Below are 27,537 nucleotides of genomic sequence, written 5' to 3'. Positions count from 1 at the left end.
TTAGAGGACCTCCTGGTAGACAATGTTCCTTGTAAAAATGCGGTCTGAAAGTGGAAGTAACATGCCCTGCTGTGGTCCGGGGGTGACATGGACCCTGAGGTCCTGGAAGCGGCTTACTCGTGAGAGTGCGACATAGAGCTGCCCGTGATTGAAAACGGGCTCTTCAAGATGGAGGCCAACCTTGCTGAGGGTCTGTCCCTGAGACTTGTTAATGGTCATCGCAAACGCAAGTCTGAGTGGGAACTGTTGCCGCCGGAGGGTGAAAGGCAGGTCAGGATCCTTGGGGGCTAAGTTGATCCGAGGTATGAAGAGTGTCTCCCCCAAGGCGGAGCCAGTGATGATACGAGCGAGAATCACATTGGGCCTGAGGTCAGTGACGATAAGCCTTGTGCCGTTGCAGAGTCCTTTTTTAGTGTTGAGGTTTCTTAAGAGCATGACGATTGCGCCAATCTTGAGTGTCAGGTGATGGGGTGGCATGCCAGGTGGCTTGAGAGAGTGTAGAAACTCAATAGGGAAGAAAACCTCTGAGTTCTCGTCATTCTTGTCCTCAATGGAGTCTATGCTGTAGTATGTAGTGGGAGTGCCTTCAAGGCTGTGCAGTATAGTGGCATTGAGGGTGTCAACATGTGAGATTCTTGGACACAGGATGGCCTTGTTAATAAAGGTGTTGGTGTCTGCTGGCATGATCTGGGTGCCAAAGATATCTGTAGGCAGGCCACAAGTTGTGATAGTGTGTCTAGGGATTTCTATAAAGTCTTCTGGAAGGGTAGGGGTGATGTCCTGTGCACCATCCCCGACACGCAGGACCCATTGGCTGAAGGCGTGGTCTGTTGCGCGAACATTGACAGTCAAGGGGAAGATTTTGAAAAATGGCCAGAGAGGGTGGTGCTTGATGGTGGCCTCGACGGTGGTTGTCCTGTCACTGTGGCTGACAATGGGGAGTGTCTGTCTGAAGTCTCCTCCCAAGATGAGTAGTTTTCCACCAAACGGTTTGTCAGAGGACATAAGTCCCTTGAGTAGGCGATCGACAACAGTCAGGGCAGCTCTTGGTGCCATGGTGGCCTCGTCCCAGATAATGGCAGTGGCACGGCATATCGTGGTGGCTTCAGGCGAGTTTGGGGTGATGTTTGAGACAGAGGTCTCTGTTAGTGGTGGAAGTAGTTTGAATTGGCTGAAGAATGTTCTCCCGCCAACGAGGAGGTTTGCTGCAATGCCTGTAGACGCGACAGGGAGGACGATGCTACCCTGTCCTTTGAACTTGTAGATAAGAGTACTGTATAGGTATGTCTTCCCAGTGCCACCAGGGCCATCAATGAAGTAGCACCGGTGTGGGCGTGTCTCATCTTGGCTGGCCTCGAGAATAGCATTGTAAGCGGCAAGCTGCTGGTCATTAAGGGTGTCTGCCATCTGTTTTGCAAGCCTGTGGTAGTGTTGTGGGTTGTGCTCATCCTCTGGTGGTGGTAGGATCGCGAGTGGTATCTGGAGACCTTGTTTGGCACATGAGGAGCCATGGAGTTGCAAAGTGTCATCAATGTCCTGCAGGGTGCGTGCCAGGCATTTGATGCACTCATCTGTATGTCCTTGCATATGTTGTATGGCATAGTCCTCCCAGAGTTGGTCTTTGTAGTTGTCGAAGAGTTCCTGAGGTCTTGGGACTACCCCAAAGATGAGGATGTAGGCAAAGAGGTCCCTGAGGGGGTGTGGCATGCCGCACAGGGCTGCCTCTGCCATTGTAGCATCCCAGACATTGTCATCATGGAGGAGGCCACGGTGAAGGGCAGCCTCCTTGAAGGTGGCACATGGAATGTCATTGAAGGTCCTTAGATGTTCAAAGCTGGTCGCACCAGGGACGTGCAGAAGCAGGAGTCTCAAGCAGGAGAGCTCTGTGTCTGTAGCATAGTTCACGGAGTACATGCGGCCAATGAGATTAGTGGCATGGTGTTTGCGAGGAACCCATTCTCTGGTCTCCTTGTGAAAAATATAGATGTGTGGAATATCAGTGTATAGGATTGAACGTGCCTCTTTATGGTGTTCATTGAGTCGAAACCATGCTGTAAGCATAGTTTCTCTTTGGGCAGGGCGTGCAACAGCATCGACGTTGTCCTGCAGTGCATGTTCATCGAAAATGGCGGAGTGGAAGCCAGGGAGATGGACAGGGAGGCGTAAGATGACGTGCGATTGGGAATGGAGGCTGTAGGAGAGGAGGCGCCACATGGCCTCAGGGGGGCTGATGTAGCGCGAGTCCACATGACTCTGGATTTCGTCATATTTCTGGTGGGTTTCCATGACACGAACCGGGGCACGATCATAGCCCTTATAGATGTACTTGAAGATGTATTTGACACTCTTTACAGAGGCACAAACCTCAACATTGATGTGGCAGTTGTACCGGAGGAGTAGGTAGGGGTTGTAGGGGACAACCCAGCGATTATCGAGTCTAACTCCACGGATGTATGCTGTTCTGCTATTGTCTCTTCGGCGGTACAGTGGGTAGCCGTTGTGGTTTGGTAGGGTGTCCTCTTGGAAGGACTTAGGGAAGCGTTCGCTGCACTTCTTGTCCTTCATGCAGGGAGAGTATAGATGCTGGTCGCCGCATGGGCCATGGATCATATGTTCGGTAACAGCATCATATAAAGTAGGCATTTTGTGGGGGTCTGGGATCTCAGCGCAGACCATAAGATCGATGATGTCCGGTGTGTGTGGTTTGAACTCCTGTTTTAGGAGAAGCAGGAGGTGGGCACATGGAAGTCCTCTTTTCTGGAACATAACCACATGGACTTGAGCCACAGGGATGCCAAAAATATTTCGGCGCATCAAGTCATCAAGGAGTGAGGTAAGTTTGAGGTGGAAGACACGGGCGACAATGTCTGGCCTGTTCTCTGCTTGTTGCCCATCAAGGTTTTCTTGAATCTCAGGCCACTGTGGGTTGCATGTCATGGTTATGAAGAGGTCAGGTTTACCGTACTCGCGCACAATAGCCATGGCATCCTGGTAGTTCTGCATTATGTTCCTGGGACTCCCCTGGAAAGAGGAGGGAAGGACGAATGCAGTGTCTGGCATGGGAACGTTGCCAGCTGTTTGTTGAAGGTGGTCCATGAATCCGTGGGAGCTTTCGACCGTGAGGGAAGTCTGGTTGTTCCTCAGGAAATTGAGACGGTTGGCCTCAGTCTTCACGTAGGCATCGACAATGTATTGCTGGGTTAGTCTGCCAGCAGCCAGGAATGGGTTGAAGGTGTCGCGGACAGAAAGGCGGAACTGGTAGTACTGCCTCTGTGTAATGCGCGTCCGTGGGTGGGCGGCCTGTGGGCGGACTCGTGGCGTTGAGGCAGGCTGCCTGTTGAGTCGGATTTCTGTGCCCCAGCTCTGATCTCCTAAAGGGAATAGTAGAGGGTAGACCAGGGGCTCAAGGTTTGGGTCAAGGATGCTGATGCGATTGGTGTGTGCCCTGTGGCCAGTAGGGCTCCGACAGTGGATGAGTAAGTCACGGAGCAGAGGTGCAGAGGAATCCTCAGATTCAAAGATGACTGCTACCTCATTGGACCACAGGGCCTTGTATTGTTGGGGATCGTACTCTCGGTCTTGAATGATGGCCATTGTGACAGTGGGAGGTGGAGCATTGTTGGCGAGGGCTTCACGGAGGCAATCTTGCTCAACTTTGTAGAGCATCTTGCAAGCCTGGGCGAAAGGGTTGTTAGCCTCCATGAAGGAGCAGAGTTCCTGCAGAAGGAGAGGGTTGCAGGCCTCATTTCCGGGTTGCTGGAGCCGTTGGCGTGTAGCCTCCAGTGAATCAAGTATATAGAGTTGTGCATATTTGTGCGGCTCGCCAGTGGCAGGATGTAGCGTGCCAGTGTGGTAGTTGATAGCCCCATGGATCCGGAAGCAGTTTGGGCCGTAGTGAGGCGGTGGGGCGACGGAAGCGTCCATGGAGGCGAAGGCTAAGGAACTGTTAATGGAGCAGATGTTGGCCAGAAAGTTGGAAGAGTACTCATGGTGCTGGGAAAGGAGATCGTTAATGAGGGTTGCAGTGCCAATGGGTGGGAGGCTGACGGCTCCCTTAGAGCAGCATGTAGTGTAGCGGCCAGCATCATGCCTCTCACTGGGAAAGTGGCGTGCTTTGCAGCAGAGACAGGTCTCAGTGAGGTTGCCACAGGAGTGAGGGTCTGAAGTGGGTCGGCTCCCCGGGATGGTGAATGCATCAGGTAGAACCCCACGAAGGGTGGGCACGAGAAGAGGTTGAAGAGCAGCAGGGTGCGTTGCTGGGTCACTGGGGGCTGTGAGTGCTGGAGTTTGAGTGGCAGTGGTGGGATGGACGTCTGTGGAGGTCCCTGGAGTGGCGCCAGGGGTAGACGGGAGGTGGCATGCGGCGGCAGCGGCGGCGGCAGCAGCGGCAGCAACAGCGGCAGCACGGGCCCGCCGTCGTCGTTCGCTCCGTCGTCTGTTCTCAGCAGTAATCTGGGCTGGAGTAAGGGAAGCGCGGTGTCGGCGTTTGTAGGCGGCGCGAGCCTGTCGAGCAAACTCGATCTCCGTGGGAGTGCGGGTACGCTTTTGCAGCGGCTTGACAGCGGGCGTCTCTGGGCACGCAGGTGTAATGCGGGAAGAAGGCAAGGTGGTGTGACGGCCTGTGAAATGGAGACTGGGAGTGAGAGGGAGGCCTGGGTTGATGGCAGGTTAGAGCAGATAAAGATCAAATGCCAAAATTATTATACACATTGAAAAAACGGATACAAACATTTTAAGCAGCAATCTACATTCTTGACATAGACTCAAAGATAACGATTGGCTTCATGGCGCTGTTCTACATCTTGACTCGTTGTTTTTCTTCGCCTTTTAGAAGCTTTCCAAATGCCAGCTTATGGCTCTGTCAGCCAGTGAAGCTTTTGTTTATTCCTCTCATTCCCCTTCTTCCACATAAATTGTCATCAACTTTGTATCAATAGAAAAGCCTCTCTATCTCTCAAAAATTAAACTATCAAAAAATCTTATCTATCGATCAAAAATTTATCTACCTAAAAAAGATCAAAAAAATCTGTCTATCAAAAAATTAAACAATTGGTATGACACTACTATTTTTAATACTATGGTGTTCCATGCTGTTTTTAATAATGACGGGGTTTATTAATATTCTTTGAAGCTGTTTGCTCCCCTAGCAGAAGCTGTTTGCGAAACAAACTGAGCTCCTGGGCCCTATTGGGTGTTTCCTTGACTATCCACAGAGTGGGAGTTACTTTTATTGATCATTTGTAGATTGTTAATTAAAATGTTTGTATACCTTTTGTGCCGCAGAGTGGTAAGGCAGCAGACAGTCTGAAGCTCTGCCCACGAGGCTGGGAGTTCAATCCCAGCAGCCAGCTCAAGGTTGACTCGGCCTTCCATCCTTCCGAGGTCAGTAAAATGAGAACCCAGCTTGCTGGGGGGTAAACGGTAATGACTGGGGAAGGCACTGGCAAACCACCCCGTATTGAGTCTGCCATGAAAACGCTAGAGGGCGTCACCCCAAGGGTCAGGCATGACAGGGGATACCTTTACCTTTATACCTTTTTCAATTTGTAGAATAATTTTGGCATTTGATATTTCTTTGTGGTTAGTTTATTCATTCCTTGCTGAATTTGCCACAAGGCTCCCTGTTTCTTTTGTTACTCTAGGTTAGAGAAGATGGCTGGCTGGCTGGGGGCCTTGCCAGCGACTCACCAGGTAGGGCTGAGCGAGGAGCAGTTGGCGTTGTTCCACAGGGTTGGCCCAGGTCTGTGGAGGTCCCTGGAGTGTGGTCCTGTGCAGTGGTGCTAGGGGGAGAGGGGAGGTGGCATGCAGCAGTGGCAGCACGGGCCCGCTGGTGTTGTTCACGCCTGCTTCTGTTCTCAGCAGCAACCTGGGCTGGAGTATTGGAAGCACGGCGTTGGCGTTTGTGGGCGTTGCAAGCTTGTTGAGCATTCTCAATCTTCACAGGGATGCGGGTACACTTCTGCCGTGCTGTGGCAACGGGTCTCCCTGGGCAAGGAGAAGGCAAGGTGGCACGAAGGCCTGGGAAATGGAGAATGGGAGTGAAAGGGAGGCCTGGATTGACGGTAGGTGGGGAGCGCACCAGGTTGGAGTGAGGAGCAGTAGTGAGGAGGTTGGAGTGAGGAGCAGTAGGCGTTGTTCCACAGGGTAGGTACAGAAGGACAGAAGATGTGGGCAGCGGAGGCAGCAGCTGGGGTGCAGAGGAGTCAAGCAGGCAGGCAGGCAGAAAATGGTGGGTCTCTGAAGGGAGGAGGGACGGGTGAGACATCTGACCGGGAGGGGTGGAGTAGGGGAGGGGTGGAGTCAAGGCAGGTGGGAACAGATGGATAGATGGGTGGGGGACTCAACAGCTAGGTACAGGAGGCCAGAAGACATGGGCAGCAGAGTCTGGGTGCAGAGCAGTCAAGCAGGCAGGTAGGCAGGGAGAGGATGGAGGGTCTGTGCAGGAAGAAGGGATGGGTGAGAACTATGGGAAGTTTGTAGAAGAGGGAGGCGTGAAGGAATGGAGGGGAGAAGTGGAGGGGGCAGAAGGGTGGGAGAGGAAGGGGAAGGGAAGTGAGTGTGAGGTAAGAGGATGGGGGTAGTTGAGTCTCCAGGCGGTGTGTGGAGCGGTCAAGTAGGCAGGCAGGCGATGGAAGGTGCAGCTAAATCAGCTGGTGTTCTGCTGTGGTCAAGCCGGCAGGCAGGCGATGGAGAGTCTGTGAAGGCAGAAGGGATGGCTGAGACATATGCCTGGGAGGGGTGGAGTGATGGCAAGTGGGAACCGATGGAGGGATGGGTTGGGGACTCACCAGGGAGGAGCGAGGAGTGGTAAGTATTGTTCCAGAGGGAAGGCGCAGGAGGACCGAAGATGGGGGAAGCGAAGTCAGCAGGTCGTGCGGAGAGTGGTCAAGCAGGCAGCCAGGCAGCGGAGTGTCTGTGAAGAAGGGGGGGGGGAAAAGAGTTGGTTCTTATATGCTGCTTTTCTCTACCCGAAGGAGTCTCAAAGCGGCTTACATTCACCTTCCCTTTCCTCTCCCCACAACAGACACCCTGTGGGGTAGGTGAGGCTGAGAGAGCCCTGATATTCATGCTTGGCCAGAACAGTTTTATCAGTGCCGTGGCGAGCCCAAGATCACCCAGCTGGCTGCATGTGGCAGAGTGCAGAATCGAACCCGGCTTGCCAGATTAGAAGTCCGCACTCCTAACCACTACACCAAGCAGACGTGATGGGTCAGACATAGGGCAGATGGGTAGAAGAGGGAGGCATGAGGAAATGGAGGGAAATAGTGGAGGGTGTAGAAGGTAGGGAAACTGCTGTATATATCTTATCATTACAATGGCATAACGACAGCCCTATAAGGTAGACCACATTGCAGAAGGGGAGAGTGAGCCTTACTGTGACTTGGCTATGTCTGCCTGGTATTCTTGTGGCATAGAAAGAACACCGTATATTTCTTGTGAACAACCAGAAGTCAAAAATCGAAATCCAAGTGGCACAAATGTATTAAAGTCTCTTTTTTCTTATTTAACTAATGTAGTTCTAATTTTCAACTTATCAGTAACTATTAATTTCCAAATATCGGCATCCAAAATGGGGTCCAAGTGAAACGTGATAACTGTGAATCTTTATTCAGGTATGTTGCTGATTGGGTTCGTTTTTGCTGGATGCACAATTTATGTTATTTATGTAACTCTGACTCTAATTATGACACTGCCTAATTGTAGCTATTGACTGGCAATCCCTGATGAAGATACAGAAAGCGAGATAATACCTGGGTTTATTCTGGTTGCCGATATTTGGAAATTAATGGATACTGATAAGTTGAAAATTAGAAATACATTCATTAAATAAGAAAAAAAGAGACTTCAGTACATTTGTGCCATTGGGATTTTGATTTTTTTACTTTGAGTGTGTTTGTGGCTGCAAAGAGATTTGATTTGGCATCCCTCTGAATCATGCAGCTGGTTTTATAAGCCACTATGCTGCAGTTCTCCTCTGGGTAGCCCAGGGTGGTCAGATCTCAATTGCCAAGCAGGGTCAGCCCAGTGAGTATTGGGAGGGGAGATTACTAAAGAATACCAGGGTCATTACAAAGACAGGCAATGGGCAAACCACCTCTGGAGGTCCCTTGCCTTGAGACTCCTGGGGAGGGGTGTCACCATAAGTCAACTGTGACTCAAATGAGTAGCCCTGTTGGTCTGAAGTACCACAATAAAATCAGAGTCCAGTGTGACTTGAGAGCAAGAAAGAAAGAAAGAAAGAAAGAAAGAAAGAAAGAAAGAAAGAAAGAAAGAAAGAAAGAAAGAAAGAAAGAAAGAAAGAACTCAGAAATTCTGGCTGCTTCCAGCTTGCTTTGCATTTAGACTTGACAGCAAAAGAAAAAGAGCTACATTGGCTCCCTTTGTTTGTATAAAAACATTAAGAAAGTGTGATAGAAAGAAATATAGAGAGATGGAAAGAAAATAAGAAAGAGAGATTAAGAAAGAAAAAGAGAGACAAATACAGAGAGGGAGAGAAAGACAGAGAGAGAATGAGAGAGCTCTGAAAGAAATTCTGGCTCCTTTTGGAATGCTTTGTATTTAGGTGTGTGGAGGTCTTACAGTCTCTGCTGCAGGACTCCTGGTGGAGTAGTCCAGAATCCCCAGAGAGTCTCACACACAGAGCCCAGATCTCCGGGAGGTCAAGCCAGAGGCTGTAGAGGGCCCTGCCCTGCGACTCAGTCTCCTGAAGTCCCAGAGTCAGCTCTATGAGACTCTGTTAGGCATGGCAAGAGCTGGTCCTGTGGGGTGGTAGAGTGAGAACTGGGAGAAAAAGGGCATATTTGTACCCCACTTTTCACTGAGAGAGCTCTAAGAGAACTGTAAGAAAGAGACAGAATGAAAGATGGAAAGGGAGGGAGAGAGAAATAGACAAATAGAAAGAGAAAGAGATAGAAAGAAAGAAAGAGGTAGAAAGAAAAGGAGTGATAGAAACAGCGGGACAACAGGAGAGAGGGAAAGAGAGAGGAAGACAGAGAGAAATAGGAGAGATAGGAAGAGATAGAAAAGGAAGAGGAGAGAGAAAGTAATAGAGAGGGAAGGAGAGAGAGAGAGAGAGAGAGAGAGAATGGGAGATAAAAAGAAAGAGTCAGATATATAGAGATGGAAAGAAATAGAAAGAGAAAGAGTCAGAAAGAAGAGACTCAGCGGGCCTTTTTGGTGCAGGGGGAGGGGGGGGGAGGAGGAATGGAGTTTCCGCTGGCCAGCACACACACACACACACACACACACACACACACTCTTCCACAGGCTTGGAGAGGCTGCAGCAGGGCTTTTCAGGCAGGGCGTATTGGAGGCAGTCACTTTCCAATTAACAAGCAGAAAAAGAAATAGAAGCTCTGATATGAAGCAGGTTGGAAGCCTAAGCAGAAAACATACTACAGATTTTTTTCCCCTATAAGGAACACAAGATACCTCAACACACAAGAAGGAGGCTTCAAAACCAGAACTGGGCTTGTGATCTTCTCCTTGCTACAGAGAGCAGAAAAGAGGGCTCCTAATTAAAAGAGGACTCGGAACAAGGCAAAAGAATTTGCTTTTTGTTTTCCCGGGGAGACCGAAAATATGGTGGGCTGACATGGAAAGGATTTGGAAATCAGCATAAACCATCGAGGACGTTAAGAGTACATAAGCACAAATCTCAAAGCAAAGGTTTTCTTGTAAAAATGAGTAAAACAAATAACTTCGAAGAAAATTTAATGATGAAATGTGCACATTCCTGGCCCAGTGTACCAAGGAAAGGATCCTTGCTTCCTTTTTGCAAAGACCCTGCAAAGGCTCCAGGACTAGAAACTTGTTTTTTTCAGATTGAGATCTGCTTGCTGGTAGGCCAGCCTGATAAGTAGACCAATGAAAGGTCTGTATGAAGCTGTTTATGCCTATCCAAAACCCAAACAAATTTGCAAAAGCAGATTTTTGAACAAAATGGGTCTTATGGAAACAAAAAATTGCGGGGGAGGGGAGAATAACAGCCTATTAAAATTAAAGTAAAAATGTCAGAGGGAATGAAAAACTATGGAGGGAAAAGAAGAACAATTTCAAATACAAAAAGTGGCAAAAATCGTCTTAAAGGCCAAACCAAAACATTTCTTAAAACAGAACTATTTTACTGTACTCCTCCCCCCCCCCAATTCCCTCTGAGGTGGGGGTCAGTCATTGAAGAAACAAAACTTCTTCCCTTCCTGATTTGGGAAGAAAGAATATTTTCTGTGCTGCTAAAGTTCCTTAGTTATGTAGATTAGTTGCTTGGATGGCATGAGTCCTGGGGCTGACTACCTAGGAAGGGAGTCTGTTTTAAGATTGCAAAATAATGGCTGGCTTCAGTGTGAATGCAACTATCAGTGGAGGCTCTACCAATTACAGCCAAATTTAAAATCTGAAAATGTAAAAAGTAAAAATGGAAGCACACATGTTGAAAACTTATCTTCCTGTGTCAATCAACTCAGTGGCCCTGGAACTATTTTTGGAAGTGGAGAGATTAAGCTGATTACATCACTGAATTGGTGATCTGTTAAACTTTGCTTGCAATATTTACTGGGTGGAGGGAAGCCCAGAGTAAATTGAAAAAAGAATTTTGTCCTTTCAACATATTCTTTCCTGCTACAATAAATGTTGTGAGCCTGGATTTTGTAGCTCTGTACAGGCTCAGAGGCGAGGTTTTCTTCTTGAATCTGAGACGGGGGAACTATGAATATTTCCTCTTCATTAAGGACAAGAGATAAAGCTGGATTGTTGGACCTGCTGTATTTTCTTTTCAATCTATTATCTGTGTGGCTTTGGAAATCCAGGGCATTTTGTAAATGTTTTTACTTTTAAAAAGTTCATCCTGGAATTCCTTGTTTTTCTTATTAAGATCCTTAATTTCTAAACCTTGTTTCTGGGTAAGAGTTTTAAATCTCTCTCTTTCCTTCTGCCAGTCCTTAGGGGGTTCAGAAGAAATTTATATGGGGCTAGTTTTCTGTAACTCACATCTAAACATGTCTCTGTTCCTTTTCGCTCTAATGGCCTTTACAAAAGCACACGAGCACAGATGTGGGTTGGTTATCATACTGGGACATGTCTGCTCCAGTATTTCCAAGTTCCTGCCACAGAAAAGTCCTTTTACTGATTCTCTTATTGTGCTGCTGAGGGTCAGAATCTCTATTCTGGAAGTTATTCAAAGGGAGACAATTTTGTGACTTATTCCTGGCTTGTGTTTGCTCCAGCCATTAGGTGGCTGCAGGGAGCAATTGTCTCTATTTCAATTAGAACTGGGGTGACTCTGATTAAAGCAGTTCTCCCTCTTGATCCTGTACTGAGCAGGGAGACCACTGTTTGCCTGAATGGGTAATTTTTTTGGAGTCCTGGTTTCTACATAACTGCTTGAGAGTGGGAAACTCAAAGAGTATATCTACTTAGATTCTCTAAGCTGGTCTGTAATGGGAAGCTGTTTCTGGATTCCCTGCCTCTCACCTCTATCTGCTGGGGTTGTAACTTGAACTAGGTGTAAGGGAGCTGAATTTTTTTCCCCTTGGGATCCTAATCTTTCAAGCTGGACCTCCTCCCAAGAAAGTAAAGCTCAGAAACTCACCCTGAGAGGATTGCTATCAAACATGAGCACCAGTGACAGCCAAATGGCCAAATTAGGGTTCTTTTGCCCATCCCCAATGAATCACACTGAGAGAAAAAACCTTTGTATATTTCTACTCCAGAAGAAATAGAAGAGTGGGTTCTTATATGCCGCTTTTCTCTACCCAAAGGAGTAACAAAGCAGCTTACAGTCGCCTTCCCTTCCTCTCCCTACCACAGACACCCTGTGAGATAGAAGAAGAGTTGGTTCTTCTATGCCGCTTTTCTCTCCCTGAAGGAGTCTCAAAGCAGCTTACAGTCGCCTTCCCTTTCCTCTCCCCACAACAGACACCCTGTGAGGTGGATTCAAATGAGTAGCCATGTTGGTCTGAAGTAGCACAATATAATCAGAGTCCAGTAGCACCTTTATGACCAACAAAGATTTATTCAAGGCGTGAGCTTGCTCACGCCTTGAATAAATCTTTGCTGGTCATAAAGGTGCTACTGGACTCTGATTTTCCTGTGAGGCGGGTGAGGCTGAGAGAGCCCTGATATCACTGCTCAGTCAGAACACCTTTATCAGTTCTATGATGAGCCCAAGGTCACCCAGCTGGCTGCATGTGGGGGAGAGTGGAATCAAACCCACCTTGCCAGATTAGAAGTCCACATTCCTAACCACTACACCAAACTGGCTTTCTCCCTATATAGACATAGGGGAGTTTCCAGATCTGTGTGGAGAACAATACAATTACATGAGATTAAATAACTTCCCATGTCCTTACAGGTCAAGCCCCCCCCCCCACCGGACACCCCATGGGACCACCCTGCAGCCACCAAGCCAGACCCCCCCCAAAAGTTGCTGACAGGTTCTGAAAAGCTGCTTCCATTATCTCCCCCTCCCGCCCAATGGTTTACATCAACAGTAGTGACACATTCTTCTTCCATTTCTCCAGCCTTGAAAAGGGCTATCTCAGCTATGAAATAAACTTTGGTCTTGTGAGAAACCTTACCAAAAACTACATTCCAGAGACGAACAGGGTGTTTTCACGGCCTGGTCAGAACCAAAGACTTGAACCAGGGCAGGATGTAGAATTATAGCCAATCTCTAATAGCAATATGATCAATCAGAAGGTTGCAATCGTTGTTTTTTTTTACCACCAGTCTCATGAAATCCCTAAACACAGGGTTTCTTCACAGGAAAAATCCCCTACATCTGCACTCTGAAAACAAGCATATGTATTCCCTTGCTTTCTGACATGCAAGGTAGTGAGTGCCCAAGCTTTTCCCACCAAAATATGGTCTCAGATATACAGGGCAGTGCCTGCACATTCTCCACCAAAATCTGTTACCCAAATTGCTAAGGAATAGCAAGAGGCTGGGGTAATGCAAGATCTTTTCTATCTCTTTTTACGGGGTCCATTCTCTAGAAGAAACCCTTCTTAAATGAAGATAAGATTCAAATGAGTAGCCATGTTGGTATGAAGGACCATAATAAAACCAGAGTCCAGTAGCACCTTTAAGACCAACAAAGATTTATTCAAGGTGTGAGCCTTTGCATTCTGACAAAGAGTCCTTGCACTTGAAAGCTCACGAATAAATCTTTGTTGGTCTTAAAGGTGCTACTGGACTCTGATTTTATTATCCTTATTAAATGAAGAAAACAATGAAGCTTACACTCAGTTCTTTTCTTATTAAGATCCTTAATTTCTAAATCTTGTTTCTGGGTATGAGTTTTAAATTTTTCTCTTCTGCCAGTCCTTAGGGGGTTCAGAAGAAATTTCTATGGGGCTAGTTTTCTGTAGCTCCCATCTAAACATGCCCCTTTCCTTTTCTCTCCAACGGCCTTTACAAAAGTACAGATATTGGGGCACATCCAAGCAAAAACATGCACAGTAAGTTCTACAGGGGGAAAAGGTTAAGGAATACTGCACCTTACCTGGATCCAAGCAGCCAAGACACTGGGTTCATGACATCAGCGGTGGACAGGATGCTGGGTGTGTTGCTAATGGCCCTCTCAGGAAGGACAACACAACACAAACACACACACACACTTGGGGAGTATGAAAGGTTTGATGCTGTGTTTGAAATTCCCAGGCCAGCCTAGTGACTGCCCACTAGGAGGTACGTAATTGAGGATTGGTTGTGAGTTACTATGTATGAATCTGACAGGGTGGTTGGCATGTGAGCTCACTGGAGTGGGAGGGATGGAATAAACTCATCAAGTGGAACAATACCTTGGCCAGGTGTAATGTGTTGCTAATGGCCCTCTCAGGAAGGACTCTGGGAGGAGCACAATGGGAGAGATTTGAGGGCAAGAGAGGCTGTTAGGCAGAAATTGCACTGGACAAAAGAGACAAAAGAAGTTGCAGTTAGTACCTGGAAGGGATATTCCTTTCCTGTAGATAGTCTAATGGTCCTTGGCTGGGAGGGGGTGATTTCCATAAGGTAAACATTTAGCTCAGTCAGTTGAGCAAGCAGGAAATGGAAGAGAAGGTTCTAGTCCAGCTCAAGCCAGAGGGAAATTTGGCCTGGCTTCTCTAGGCCAGAGAAAGAAATCTAGCGAAGCTAAACAAAAGGGAGAACTGGCCTGGCTCCCTCTGTTTGTTAAGAGGCCCTATAGACTCCATAGGCTCTGCCAGGCTGGTTTCTGCATGTACCAACCTGTCTAGTCATAGGATTCTGTGCTTGGCCTCTCCATCTTGGCCTGGAGGAAATTCATGTATCATCACTTGTTCTTTTGCCCTCTCTTGAGTTTATACACATATATTTAATCTCTCTTTTCTCTCCTGAGGAGATTAAGGTTGCCAACTCCAGTTAGGAATGTCAGGGAGATTTGTATTTAGCGTAGTTAGAATAGGAACTTCCTGATGAATTTCTAATAATCTTCTCCAGTGTGTTGATGGGGTCAATAGGAGACCTTCTGCGCCTTTGAACACATTTCCTCCCTGCTTGCCTCCAGAACAGAAGAACGGTTTTCAATACACGTGTGTTTCTCTTCACAATAAAAGTATTTTCTTCTTTAAGTAGCCTCGTGAAGTACACCTTTGCATATTCAGACTCTGCCAGCACAAAGCAGCCATTTTGTCCAGTGAAACTGACCTCTGTAGTCTGGAGATGGGGTGTCATGACCACCTTTCAAAATGGTTTCAATACATGAATGAAGGATCAGTCTGTTAATGGCCACTAGCCATGGTGATGGAGGGGAACCTCCAGATTCAGAGGCACTAAACCTCTGAATCCCAGGGTCAGGAGGCAACATCAGGGGAAGGCCTCAGCCTCTGTGCCCTAATCTTAGCCACACAGAGGGAATCGTTGGCTTTTCTGTGAGACAGGGTGCTGGACTAGATGGAATATTGATCTGATCCATCTGGCTCTTCACATGTTCTTACTAGCTTCAAAGCCCATTATAAAACGAGGGTGGCAGGTACGAGGGCTCATGCAAAGGGTGAGGATTGAAAGAGGCATGTGCTGGGGGGGAGGGGCTGCAGGATATGGGGGGCGCCCAGTGGGGGGGCAGGCGCAGCTGGAGACCCCTTACCCCCTCCATTGGCCAAGGGTCTCCTCCCTCCTTCCTGTTGCCTCCCCCCTCCCAGTTCTAGCTGGTCTTGGTGCAGCTCACTTTCCAGGAGATGGCAAGAAGCTCAGGCCCAGTGGAGCAGCCGGACGTAGCCAGGGATGACTGCCGAGATCCACAGGCACCATGCTGTGTGTGGGGAGAGGGCTGGAGGGAAAGCCAGGGTGGCTGGTGCACCATGATCTACTCAGCCAAGCGCTTTGCGTGGGCTCATCTGTGCAGGTGTGCTGGTGAGGTTCCGATGGCCTCCACAGCGAGGGAGGGAGGGGCAGGAGGTGAGGCCGAGGCAGGGCTTGGCAGCCGGTGACAACAGCCGCCCCTCCCAGTCCTAGCCTCGGTGCGTGGGCCCAGGGTGTCCCGCTTTCCTGCACGGCATCCCTGGCTGCCGCTGGAGCATGGCCTCTTGTTACAGTTGCGGGCGAGGTGTGTGGGGACGGCGGGCTGGGCAGGTGGCAGCTGCGGGGGGGAACCTGGATGGGGAGGGAGGCAAAGAAGGCGAGGGCCCATCTACCCGCAGTGGTGGCTGGCCCTCCTGCTCTGTCCTCAGTGCACCTCGGGCCGAGCAGAGGGCCGGCCAGGGCTCTGGAGGTCCGTGTGCCTCGGCGCCCAGGCTGAGTCTGAGGGCAAGGGTCTCGGAGCAGAGTGCGGTTGCCTTGTAGGGGTGGGCCCTCTAGGGACTGGCCCAATCAGGGCACACCCAATGGGATTGGGCCATAGTGTGTGTCCGGCGGAAACAGTCCAGACACAAGAAGGTGAACCTGGACACCAGCTGGACACACTCCACCCAGAAGGGCTCTTCACAAATATTAGAGAGCTACTAAGTGGTAAGGCCCTGACTGCTCTTTAGAAGGCCAGATCCTGAAGATGAAACTCAAATACTTTGGCCACCTAATGAGAAGGAAAGACTCCCTGGAGAAGAGCCTAATGCTGGGAGTGATCGAGGGCAAAAGAAGAAGGGGACGACAGAGAATGAGGTGGATGGATGGAGTCACTGAAGCAGTAGGTGCAAACTTAAAAGGACTCCAGGGAATGGTAGAGGACAGGAAGGCCTGGAGGATCATTGTCCATGGGGTCGCGATGGGTCGGACACGACTTCGCACATAACAACAACAACAAAGTGGTAAGGATGAAAACATCAGCCTCTCTGCCCTGTTGTTGGCCCTCCAGACCAATTGGTTGGCTATTTTGTGAGACAGGATGCTGGACTAGGTGGATTATTGGTCTGATCCAGCAGGGCTCTTCTGAGATTCTTAGGAAGGCCTCGGCCTTTGTACTCTGTGGTTGGTCTTCCGGGGGACTGGTTGGCCACTGTGTGACACAGATTGCTGGACTAGATGGACCACGGGTCTGATCCAGCAGGGCTCTTCTGATGTTCATAGGAAGGCCTCAGCCTCCCTGCCCTGCTTTTGGCCCTCTTGAGGAACAAGTTGGCCATTGTGTGAGAAGACGCTCCACTAGATGGATCATGAGTCTGATCTAGCATGGCTCTTCTTATGTTCTTAGGACTTCAAGGCATTGTCAAGAAAAAGTCAAGTTACGATTGCCAACTTACGGCTAGGAAAGTCCTGTAGATTGGTGGTAGAGCCCTGGGGAGGGTGGCGTTTGGGGCAGACAAGGACCTCAGTGGATTATAAAGCCACATCTTTCACACTATTGTTTCTGGAGGGAATTGTTCTCTGATGGAAATCGCTTGTGATTCCAAGAGGTTGTGATCTCTTGGCTGTGATTCCAAGAGATCTGCAGGCCCCACGCGGAGGTTGGCAACCAAGACCGACGTTTGGCTCTTGCTCCCAACTCGGGAAATCGCTGCTACAACCTTGCCGAGGTCTCTGCACAAGGCCGACTGCCAACCTACCTCTTGCTTGCGAACTAAGTGTCTTGGCTCTGCTCTTGCACCTCAGGATGTTTACTCTGCCTAATTTAGCAGCTAATATTCAAACGCAGGCTGCTTTTCCGCCATAAAGCCCCAGCCGAGGGTTCCAGCAGCGAGCTCGCGTGCATTCAGCTTCCAAATCTCCGCAGTGCAATCTCGGTACCTCGTTCCTTTTTGATGAACACGAGGAAGATTGCTCCCAGGGATACCTGAACCTAAAATGAACTGAAAATGTATTACAACCGACGCGCCTGCCAAGTGGTAGAGGAGGAATACACACCAGCCCCATCTCTTCCAACAGCTGTTGCTACAAGGTGATATAGCTCAGCCTCAAAATAGAACAAGGCAGAGACTCACTCTGCATGGATGCTGGTGTATTTTGGTGATCTCCAGCTGGAATCTAATTGCATTTTAAGCGTCGCAGCCGAGAGATAGGCATGCCTTTGCTCATTGGCGCATTTGCGTTAATGGACTCGGGTTAAAATAAATAAAGAATCCTCGCTTAGCGATGCGCTCAGTCAGCTAAAGTTTGTCGCAACCCCTGGAACTAAAGTTTGTTGTGAATAACTTTTCCGATGGATTAGCTGGTTTGGATCACCACCATTTGTGCAGCTGAGAACGGTGGCAGGGTTTAAGAGTGCAAAGATGGGCAAAGCACCTGGCTGCTTAAAGAATAAAATAGTTTTTTATTTAGGAAGAGAGACAATGATGTATACAAAGAAAAGGTAGAGAAAGTCCTGACTTTCTCTCTGTTTTGCTGCCGTTTTTCTGTTCTGGAGGCAAGCAGGGAGGAAGTGTGCTCAAAGGAGCAGGAAGTCCCCAAATGAGCCAATCAGGACAGAGAGGAGGTTATCCGACAAATATCAGGAAATTCCTGATCTAAACATGCTAGCTACATATCTCCTCTGATGCTCCTACAGGCTGTTTTCCATTTTCTGTCCAGTCATGCACACTACGGATCATGCTCATTCCAACAGAAACACAAAATAGATGTCTTTTGACTGGGGTGCAGTGATCTCTTATAGATGGGGTAGCTAGGTCCCAGTTGGAAAATTGCTAGGCGTGGAGCAGGGTTTGTGGAGAGGAGTATAATACCCTAATGTCTACTTCCAAAAGCAGCCATTTTCTCCAGGGGAACTGCATATGAAAGCGAGCTTGGTGTAGCGGTTAGGAGTGCAGACTTCTAATATGGTGAGCCAGGTTTGATTTCGTGCTCCCCCACATGCAGCCAGCTGGGTGATCTTGGGCTCGCCACAGCACTGATAAAGCTGTTCTGACCAAGCAGGAATATCAGGGCTCTCTCAGCCTCACCAAGAGTGTTCCACCAGGAGGGTGCAGAGAGCCAGTGCAGGATAGTGATTAAGAGCAGTGACATCTAATCTGGTAAGTTGAATTTGATTCCCTGCTCCCCCACATGCAACCGGCTGGGTGACCTTGGCCCTGCCACAGCACTGAGAAAGCTGTTATGACCGAGCAGTGATAGCAGGGCTCTATCGGCCTCACCTGCATCACAGGGTGTCTGTTGTGGGGAGAGGAAAGGGAAGGCGATTTGAAGCTGCTTTGAGACTCCTTCAGGTAGAGAAAAGCAGCATATAAGAACCAACTCTTCTTCAGTAATATCATGGCTCTCAGCCTCACCTCCCTCACAAGGCGTCTGTGGTGGGGAGAGGAAAGAAAAGATGTTTGAATGCAACTTTGAGACTCCTGCAGGCAGTGAAAAGCAAGGTTTAAAAACCAACCTTTCTTTTCTAGATTGAGACTGGAGACGGAGCTAGAAAAGTTCCTTAAGTATATGGGCATGCCACCAGTGACTGAAATGAAGTTAATGTGTGACCTTGGAAAATCCAGAAAAGTGGATTCCCCCTTAAAAAACCGCTAAACATCTGAGCACAAGCCGCAACACATCAGCGAAAGACATGTGCATTCTCAAAGTAGCGATAAAAAGAATGTCCCTCACTAGCTCTCGCCCCCGAGCTTCCGGAGATGCGATCGCCATTTCCCCCCCCTTAAACCTGCAAAAGCAATGAATAAGCGAGGTTTCTCCGGCTGAAGTCCCTCCACAAACAATTCAGAAGTGCTTAACAGTAAAACAAAGCTCCCTTCTGCAATTGTCCTTAACGTTTCCGAGCACAGTACAGCCCCCTGTTCGACACTGCCCGTAATTTCAGCTACAAATTTCACCCATGGGGGGGGATTTTTTTTTTACTTGAAGAGCGTGTAAACCAGCGATCCTCAACCTGTGGGCCGTGGACCACATGTGATCCTTCGACTAATTGGAGGTGGGCCCCGAAGGATGCCTTCTCTCCACCCCCCCTGGCCCTTTACTTCATCCCCCCCAGCCCTTTACAACACACTTCATTGTTGTGGCCTGTCTGTATCTTATTTTGAAGGGATGTTTAAACATTACCATAGCAATCAAAGAGTGCTAGAGCAGTGGTTGAGAGTAGAGGAGTAAACTACCCCCCCCACCGGGCCTCAGTAAAAGGCGTTGAGTGGTCCCCGGTGAGTGGTCCCCAGCGTTGAGTGGTCCCCGGTGATAAAAAGGTTGGGGACCACTGGACTAGATTAGCGATCCCCAACCTGTGGGCTGCGGACTACATGTGGTCCATTGACTAATTGGAGGTGGGCCCCAAAGGACGCCTTCTCCCCCCCCCCCCCGGCCCTTTACTTTACAACACACTTCATTGTTGTGGCCTGTCTGTATCTTATTTTGAAGGGATGTTTAAACATTACCATAGCAATCAAAGAGTGCTTGAGCAGTGGTTGAGAGTAGAGGAGTAAACTACCCCCCCCCACCGGGCCTCAGTAAAAGGCGTTGAGTGGTCCCCGGTGAGTGGTCCCCAGCGTTGAGTGGTCCCCGGTGATAAAAAGGTTGGGGACCACTGGTGTAAACGATTAAGCACCAGCTCCTACGCCAGCGAAAAAGGTCTTGAGACATCGAATGAACAAATACTCGTTGCTACTGGTGTTTTCGGGTTTTGAGACATCGAATGAACAAATACTCGTTGCTACTGGTGTTTTCGGGCTTTTCGGGAGCGCGAAAACAACAATTAATTGGATGTTCTGTTTGATTGACGGCCAGGGGCAGGATGAAGCATGGAAAAATATAGCCTCCTTTGTTGCGATTCCAGCAAGACCGGAAACCTGTGGGGAATGAATAGACCGTTACTGGGACTTCAATATTCCACTAGAATTGAAGGTATGCGGAATGATGAAATTCCACTATTAAATATAGCGTTTCTGCATACTGCAAACATTTAGCAACATTAGTCATTGTGCGGAATGGCCCCAACTCTTCTTTTTCAGAGAAGACCTGGCTCTGGTTGAGGCCAATTTAACTTCTCTGGGGCTGGAGATCTTGAACAAGGGCCTGAGAATCTTGAACGCAGGTTTCTCTGTAGAGCATAAGGGAATAAGTAGTCCCACAGATATGAAGGTCCCAGACCACTGAAGGTTTTAAAGGTGAGTAACAGCACCTCAAACTTGATTCAGTTCTCAGTCTCGAGCCAATGCAGCAGGGAGAGAATTGGCTGAATGTGCTCTCTCCTCCTGGTTCCTGCAAAGACCCAGGCAGCTGCATTCTGGACCAGGTGAAGCTTCCAGATCAGATACAAGGGAAGCCCTGCACAGAGTGCGTAAACATAGATTAATCTGGAGCTTACTTTAGCCCCAAACTAAGTTATATTTGTGTTTCTCTCATCTCTAATTCTACGTTCCTCTCAAAATAGAGCCTTGTTGTTTTGTCAAATCGAAAGTTTTGTTCTCCGGATAAAGAGAGAGGACATCCCTTTTCCCTGGAGGTTTATCTCTGTTCATATTCATGCCTCATTATGACAGGTAGATATTTGGGCTATGTTAGAGCGCTGAGTGGTCACGTCATGACCGGCGAAGTCACAACACTGTTGCAACATGAGATGTCAGCCTCCAGGTCCAAGTAACGGAGACACCAGGTGAAGCGCTCTTTGTTTGGAGTCAGTCCAACCTGGTGGGTCCATTTGCACCTGTCAAAAATTGTAGGGAATCATGAGGCAGATGGTAAACAATACCAAGCACAAAGGAAACCAGTGGGTTCTACATAGAATACTCCTCAAACAGTAACAGCTTGAGCCTAGTAACGTTGGCCACGATTCCCATTTGCCTTGGCCAACATCTGTGCAACATCTGGCCAGCATCAGGGACAATCCCCATGGTCATTCAAGAAGAGCACATGGTCAACAGTATTGCTTGGATAAAACAAGTCATCTGCAAGCAAGATCTAAACTCAGTCCAAAGGATTCCAAGGCCTAAGATTGTACGGTGCAATGATATTTTGGCCTATGGGCTTTGTGTATGTTTTTAACAGTAATCTTTTTAAAAAGTGGTACAACACTTGGTGAGCAACACTTATGACCTGGGCCTCCTTGATTCAGGTACATGAATATTAAAGGAAAAATGCATTTTTCTCAGATATCAATATTAGAACGTCCGAAGAGCCCTGCCGGATCAGGCCAATGGTCCAGCTAGTTCAGCATTCTGTCTCACATAGTGGTCAACCAGTCCCTCTGGATAACCAACAACAGAGCATAGAGGCTGAGGCATTCCCCTGATGTTAAAAACACAAGACCGACCCATCTGGATCATAATTGTGGTCCATCTAGTCCAGCATCCTTTCTCACACAGTTGCCAGTTTGTTCCTCTGGAGGGCCAACAACAGGGCATAGAGGCTGAGGCCTTCCTAAGAACATCAGAAGAGCCCTGCTGGGTCAGACCAGTGGCCCATCTAGTCCAGCATCCTGTCTCACACAGGGGCCAACCAGTTCCTCTGGAGGGCCAACCACAGGGCATAGAGGCTGAGGCCTTCCCAAGAACATCAGAATTGCCCTGCTGGGTCAGACCAGTGGTCTATCTAGTCCAGCATCCTGCCTCACACAATGGCCCATCAGGGCCAAAAACAGGGCATAGAGGCTGAGGCATTCCCCTGATGTTAAAAACACAAGATGAACCCATCTGGATCACAGTTGTGGTCCATCTAGTCCACCATCCTTTCTCACACAGTCGCCAACTTGTTCCTTTAAAGGTTCAACAACATAGCATGGAGGCTGAGGCCTTCCTAAGAACATCAGAAGAGCCCTATTGGATCAGACCAGTCTTCTCTGTAGTCCAGCACCCTATCTCACACAGTGGCCAACCTCTTCTTCAGGAGGTCAAACAACAGGGCACGGAGGCTGAAGCTTTCACCTGATTCTGGAATTCAGGGGTTGGCTGCCTTTACACGTGAGTTATCGCAAAGAATTGGATCCATTTTATTCTCTTCCCTTTTGCGCGTTGCAATGTGTTCCGAGTTCCTCCCACCTCAGTGCTCTGGGAAGTCATCAGCCACTCAGAACCGGCATTCAGCCACAAGTCCTTGTTTTTAATTATTATATTGACCCCATTTTGCCTTGATTGCGACATGATTCATCTTCATTATTCATTAATATCGGCAATGCGTTTTACTCATTAACCTGCACAAGGCAATAAGAGAGGTAGGTCTGCAGCCAAATTACGTTATTATGCCTCTGTAACTTTTAGCACAGCATATGGCTTGTACGGGGAGGTCTGGGTTCAAATCTTCACTGGGCTATAAAGCTGGGTGGGTGATCTTTCTCTTTCTCTCTCTCTCAGCCCAAACTATTCTGTGAGTGAAAGATGGATGCCACTTGCCTTGAAGGGAAGCTGGGGATGGGGGTGATATCCTTGATCTTCTTTATTATTGATTTCATTATTTTTCAAATTTATATCCTGCCCTTCCATGATGGCTCCGGGTAACTTAAAGGTAAAGGTATCCCCTGTGCAAGCACCGGGTCATGTCTGACCCTTGGGGTGACGCCCTCCAGCGTTTTCATGGCAGACTCAGGGCCTTTAGGCACGGGGATCTTTGTTGCAAATTGTTTGCGGAATGAAAAATCGCCATTTAAAATAGTGGAATTCGTCGTTATGCATACCTGCCTTTGTAGTGGAATCAGTTGCGTTTTTTAGCATTTCCCACAGGCTTCCGGTCTCGGCAGAAATCGCTAGAAAGGAAGCGCTATTGCCAAGCTCGTCCCGCCCCTGGCCGTCAAGCAGCCAATGGGCAGCCATTAGCATGCTCCCAAACAGCCCCTTTCCCTTTAAGAAAGGTTTTTTTTTAAAAAAAACAGACCCATAGCAACGAATCTGGGTAGATTCGTTGCAATGGAGAGACCCATCCAGCTGCCTAATGTGAGCTGTCGTTTGATTGTATGATCGTTTGTACGCTGCCTCGAGTGATAAAAAAAAAAATCCCCCCCCCTCTCACGGGCCCGATTTTCGGCTGAATTAATGTGTAAAAAATAAAGGGACTTTATTTCAGCAAACGGGCTTTTATGTGGTTTGTGCTTAGTGACTAAAGGTGAAGGACTGAAGCCAGGGAAGCCTCTAAACAGAAAGAGGCTCGCTGGTGCGTTTATCCCCGCTCGCTCAGAGAAAAAAAAATGGCGATCGCTTCGCCGGAAGTTTGGAGGACAGGCTCAGGAGGAGGGACTTTGAAGAAACCGCAACAATGTTAACGCACAGGTCTTTATCGCTAGTGTTGCAGATTGGTTGCAGGAGTGTATCGCTTTCCGGAGGGTGAATCCACTTTTTGGGATTCCCCTGAAAGCGCTACAACGAAGCGCTTTTTGCTGATCGGTTTCAGGAGTGTTGCAGATTGTCTACGACGTCGTGCGTTATTCCAAATCAGTAGCGTTTTCAATTAGCAACCATTGTGCTATTTTGAAGCCGTGCAAAAAGCCCCTCAATACGGGGCGGTTTGCCAGTGCCTTCCCCAGTCATTACCGTTTACCCCCCAGCAAGCTGGGTACTCATTTTACCGACCTCGGAAGGATGGAAGGCTGAGTCAACCTTGAGCCGGCTGCTGGGACTGAACTCCCAGCCTCATGGGCAGAGCTTTCAGACTGCATGACTGCTGCCTTACCGCTCTGCACCACAAGAGGCTCCGGGTAACTTGCAGTATACCAAATGGTAAAACTATAAAAATGGTTAATAGGCTGGAGATTCATAGGCCACAGGAAGTCTGCCTGGCTTCAACAAGGGCCAGGGCTTTTTTGGCCCTGGTCCCAGCCTTGTGGGATGAGCTTCCAAGAGAGCTGAGGGCCCTACAGGAGCTGGTGCTGTTCCACAGGGTTTGTAAAATGGAGCACTTCCACCAAGCCTTTGGTTGAGGCTGGGCGGATCAAGATCTTGCCCCTCCCCAGACTGCTGTTTTACCATCTTCTTGGGCATACCGGCTTGCGGGGATTGGTTGGGGTTGGGTAATACAGCTGGGGGTGCAGCGGGATGGGCTGGTTAATGGGGATGTGTAGGTGGGAGGGGATTGTTATGCTATTTTACTGTTTTTACTTGTTAAGTGCTGTGAGCCAGCAGAGCTGGGAATGGTGGTCCATAAATGTAATAAATCTTCTCCATGGTTCCTCTTAATATTTGTGAAACTGCCCGGGGGGGGGGGGGTGGAGTGTGTTTGGGATGTCCAAGTTGGAATAGGGCCAATCAAGGTGCAGCAAGCTGGCCACACCCTGATTAGTCTGGCCCTAACTCCTCATACCCTCCATGCCCGGCCGCTCGCCAGCACCTCGCCGCTGCTACGCATGCTGACCTGCGGTGGCAAGCAGAGGCCACTTCAGCCATCGCCACTGAAAAGGCACCCATCTATGACCCCGCCACGGAGCCCGCTAACCAGGAGGATCTGCCCCTTGCGGTGACCATGCCAGCACGGCAGCTGCGGTGATGAGGTGGTGTCGATGCACATGGAGCCTGCCAAGGAAGACTACGAGGTGCTGCCGAGCCTGCCACCGCGGCAAACACAAGCATGAACTGCTGCCCCCAAACTCTGCGCCCTGTGCGACCTAGGAGAGCGAGGAGGCGGGGGCAGCTTCCACTGCCCATGTCACGAGACATCACAATGAGGAGACGACAACGGCCACATACATGCCCAGCGCCGCACGATGGCCCGCACGGGAAATTGCACCGCTGCCTCTGATCTGTTGCCTAGGCCCGCTGCCAGCACCACCAACACACTGGCCCGCCGCCACTTTGCAGATACACTTGCACCCGCCCACAGCCTGCACACATCTGCCAGCACCCCACCTGCCACAACCCCACCCCACTACCTTCCACCCTGGGAGGTTGCTACGGAGCTGGGAGACCTCTCCGCAGCTCTGGTGGCCTGCCTCCCACCTCCCACCACCCACCCTCCCTGACGCTACTGCCCACTGCATGTTTACTGCAGCGGGCTTGGATAATAGTAAATAAAACAAAATAAAACAATCAAGTTTATATTAAAAAATACTATCAGATTATTTGTTTGTTTGTATTTATATACTTAGAGCCTCTTGTGGCGCAGAGTGGTAAGGCAGCCATCTGAAAGCTTTGCCCATGAGGTTGGGAGTTCAATCCCAGCAGCCGGCTCAAGGTTGACTCAGCCTTCCATCCTTCCGAGGTCGGTAAAATGAGTACCCAGCTTGCTTGGGGGTAAACGGTAATGACTGGGGAAGGCACTGGCAAACCACCCCGTATTGAGTCTGCCATGAAAACGCTAGAGGGCGTCACCCCAAGGGTCAGACATGACTCGGTGCTTGCACAGGGGATACCTTTACCTTTACCTTTATTTATATACTGCCCTCCCCGGCAGCTTATGGCGGTTTATAGGAAAAGAACGGATTACAGGAAACATTGGATCTCAATCTACGGATATCTTTTGGAAAAAATGAGATCATAATAACCCAAGAGAAGCAATGCTGGATCGGACCACTGGCCCATCCAGTCCAACACTGTCACACAGGGGCCAAAGACCAGGTGCCATCAAGAGATCCACAGGTAGGCCAGCACTCCAGAAGCCCTCCCACTGTTGACACCCAAGTACCAAGGAGCCAGAGCATGTCGGCTGCCAGAGATAAGATCATAAGAGAAGCCATGTTGGATCAGGTAAGGGGCCCATCCAGTTCAACCCTCTTTGTCATTCAGTCACCCCCTCTCCATGACTCTTGGTCCTCTGCTAGCAATATCTGCTCACATTTCATTCTCAGCTATAATTTCCTTTGTAATATATTGATCCATGGGCTCATGTGCAGTTGAGCAACCAAATGACAACCCACATTTAAAAAGCAGCCTCTCATAGCAAGAGATCTGCCTGGCCCACCGTCCTGTAGTTTCCAGTCTATGTGGCCGTTCTTTTAGTTTCTGCAACATTACATAAAACGCACTCTGCTCCCGTTCCCTTCTGCTCACCTTTTAATTTATTACACCTCTTTCTAGCCAAGCTAGCCAACAAATTTCCTTTCCTCTGTCTGCATGCCGCTAATAAATACTAATAGTATTAAAATATGGCAAGAGGCCATAAGGGAGAGAAGCTCTGTTTGCTAAATATTTACAAGACGAATAAGTCTTGCACAGACAATTTAAATGCAGCGGAGCGCTCGCCTACTTTCCTTCTTACCCATGTTTGACCAAACGCCGGTGAATTTTACATAGCTGTACATGGTAACCTTTGCCTGGCCTTTTTATCCCACAAGGACTTCCCAGCATATCTCTGTTTTGAGAAGGCATCTTGAACTGGGAAATGCACACTCCCAAACAAAAGGCGGAAACGACCATTTGACATCTGCGTCTGCAACTTTGTCCAAACCTCTGCATGAACGGCAACTAAACCAAAGGGAAGGATTTATTGACATGACAATAATAAAAGTAGTAGTACATGTCGTCTTAAATTGAAGTGGATAAGGGTTACGTGGTTCACAGGCTATTAGAGATAAAGAAATTTGGATCCTGGATGGACTTGCGGGGGGGGGGCAATTCACCCCTCCCCCACAAAACACACATACATTCCGGATATCTCTGATAGCCTCTCCTGCAGGGATGGCCAAACTGTGGCTCTCCGGAGGTCCATGGACTACAGTTACCATGATCCCCTGCCAGAAGAAGCTCGTGGTAATTGTAGTCCACAGACTTCTGGAGAGCCACAGTTTGGCAATCCGTGCTCTCCTGTTTCTCTGCTCCCTTCTTTTCTTTCCATGTTTATCTCCCCCCCCCCCATCTTCATCTTTCTCTCCCTGGAAACTATCATGGCCTGACATCCGATGTGCTGTAGGTCAGCGGTCACCAAACCCCTGGTCCGGGGACCGGTACCAGTCTGTGGATCAGTCAGTACCGGGCCGCAGCTCCTCCTCATCCTCCTCCCCGGCTGCTGCCTTGGGGGCTGCCCTGCCACTCTGCCGCTGGCTTACCTTTGGTGCTCTCCAGTGGCCGCCATGGATGGGGCTACCCCTCAGTGTGGCACTGTGCAGATGCTGCTGGCAGCGCCCCCCAGTGGTTGGTGGGAAATCAGCGGCGCTGGCGGGAAAGCAAGTGGAGCAGGGGCTCAGGCGGTGGCGGTGGCGGCGACATCCCTCGGCAAAAGACCACCCCCTCCCCAGCCTCAGTAAAATGGTCAAGCGTTGACCGGTCCCCGGTGATAAAAAGGTTGGGGACCACTGGGGTACATCCAGGGTCCCCC

General features: G+C 49.0%; 1 protein-coding gene across 1 annotated transcript; it reads right to left on the bottom strand.

The window, feature by feature from the left end:
* Window positions 1-26,524, bottom strand: LOC143828370 (uncharacterized). Its single transcript, XM_077318756.1, has 3 exons — window positions 26,482-26,524; window positions 5,821-6,018; window positions 1-4,619 (listed from the first exon to the last, which is right to left on the bottom strand). The coding sequence occupies exons 1-3, from the start codon at window positions 26,522-26,524 to the stop codon at window positions 1-3; spliced, it is 4,860 nt and encodes a 1,619-aa protein (XP_077174871.1).
* Between the last annotated feature and the right edge of the window lie 1,013 nt (window positions 26,525-27,537).

This window comes from Paroedura picta, chromosome 2 (genome assembly GCF_049243985.1).
Source record: "Paroedura picta isolate Pp20150507F chromosome 2, Ppicta_v3.0, whole genome shotgun sequence".
Taxonomy (NCBI): Eukaryota; Metazoa; Chordata; class Lepidosauria; order Squamata; family Gekkonidae; genus Paroedura; species Paroedura picta.
This window is presented reverse-complemented; position numbering and strand designations above follow the sequence as displayed.

Bases quoted from the DNA above. Each gene is read 5' to 3' on its own strand.
- LOC143828370 (XM_077318756.1), bottom strand. From the start codon at position 26,524: ATGTACAGCTATGTAAAATTCACCGGCGTTTGGTCAAACATGG. The intron at 6,019-26,481 runs GTAAGAAGGAAA...TCCATTTCCCAG, and splicing joins CGGCGTTTGGTCAAACATGG to GCCTTCGTGCCACCTTGCCT. The intron at 4,620-5,820 runs GTGCTGCCACTG...TCCATTTCACAG, and splicing joins TGAACAACACCAGCGGGCCC to GCCGTCACACCACCTTGCCT.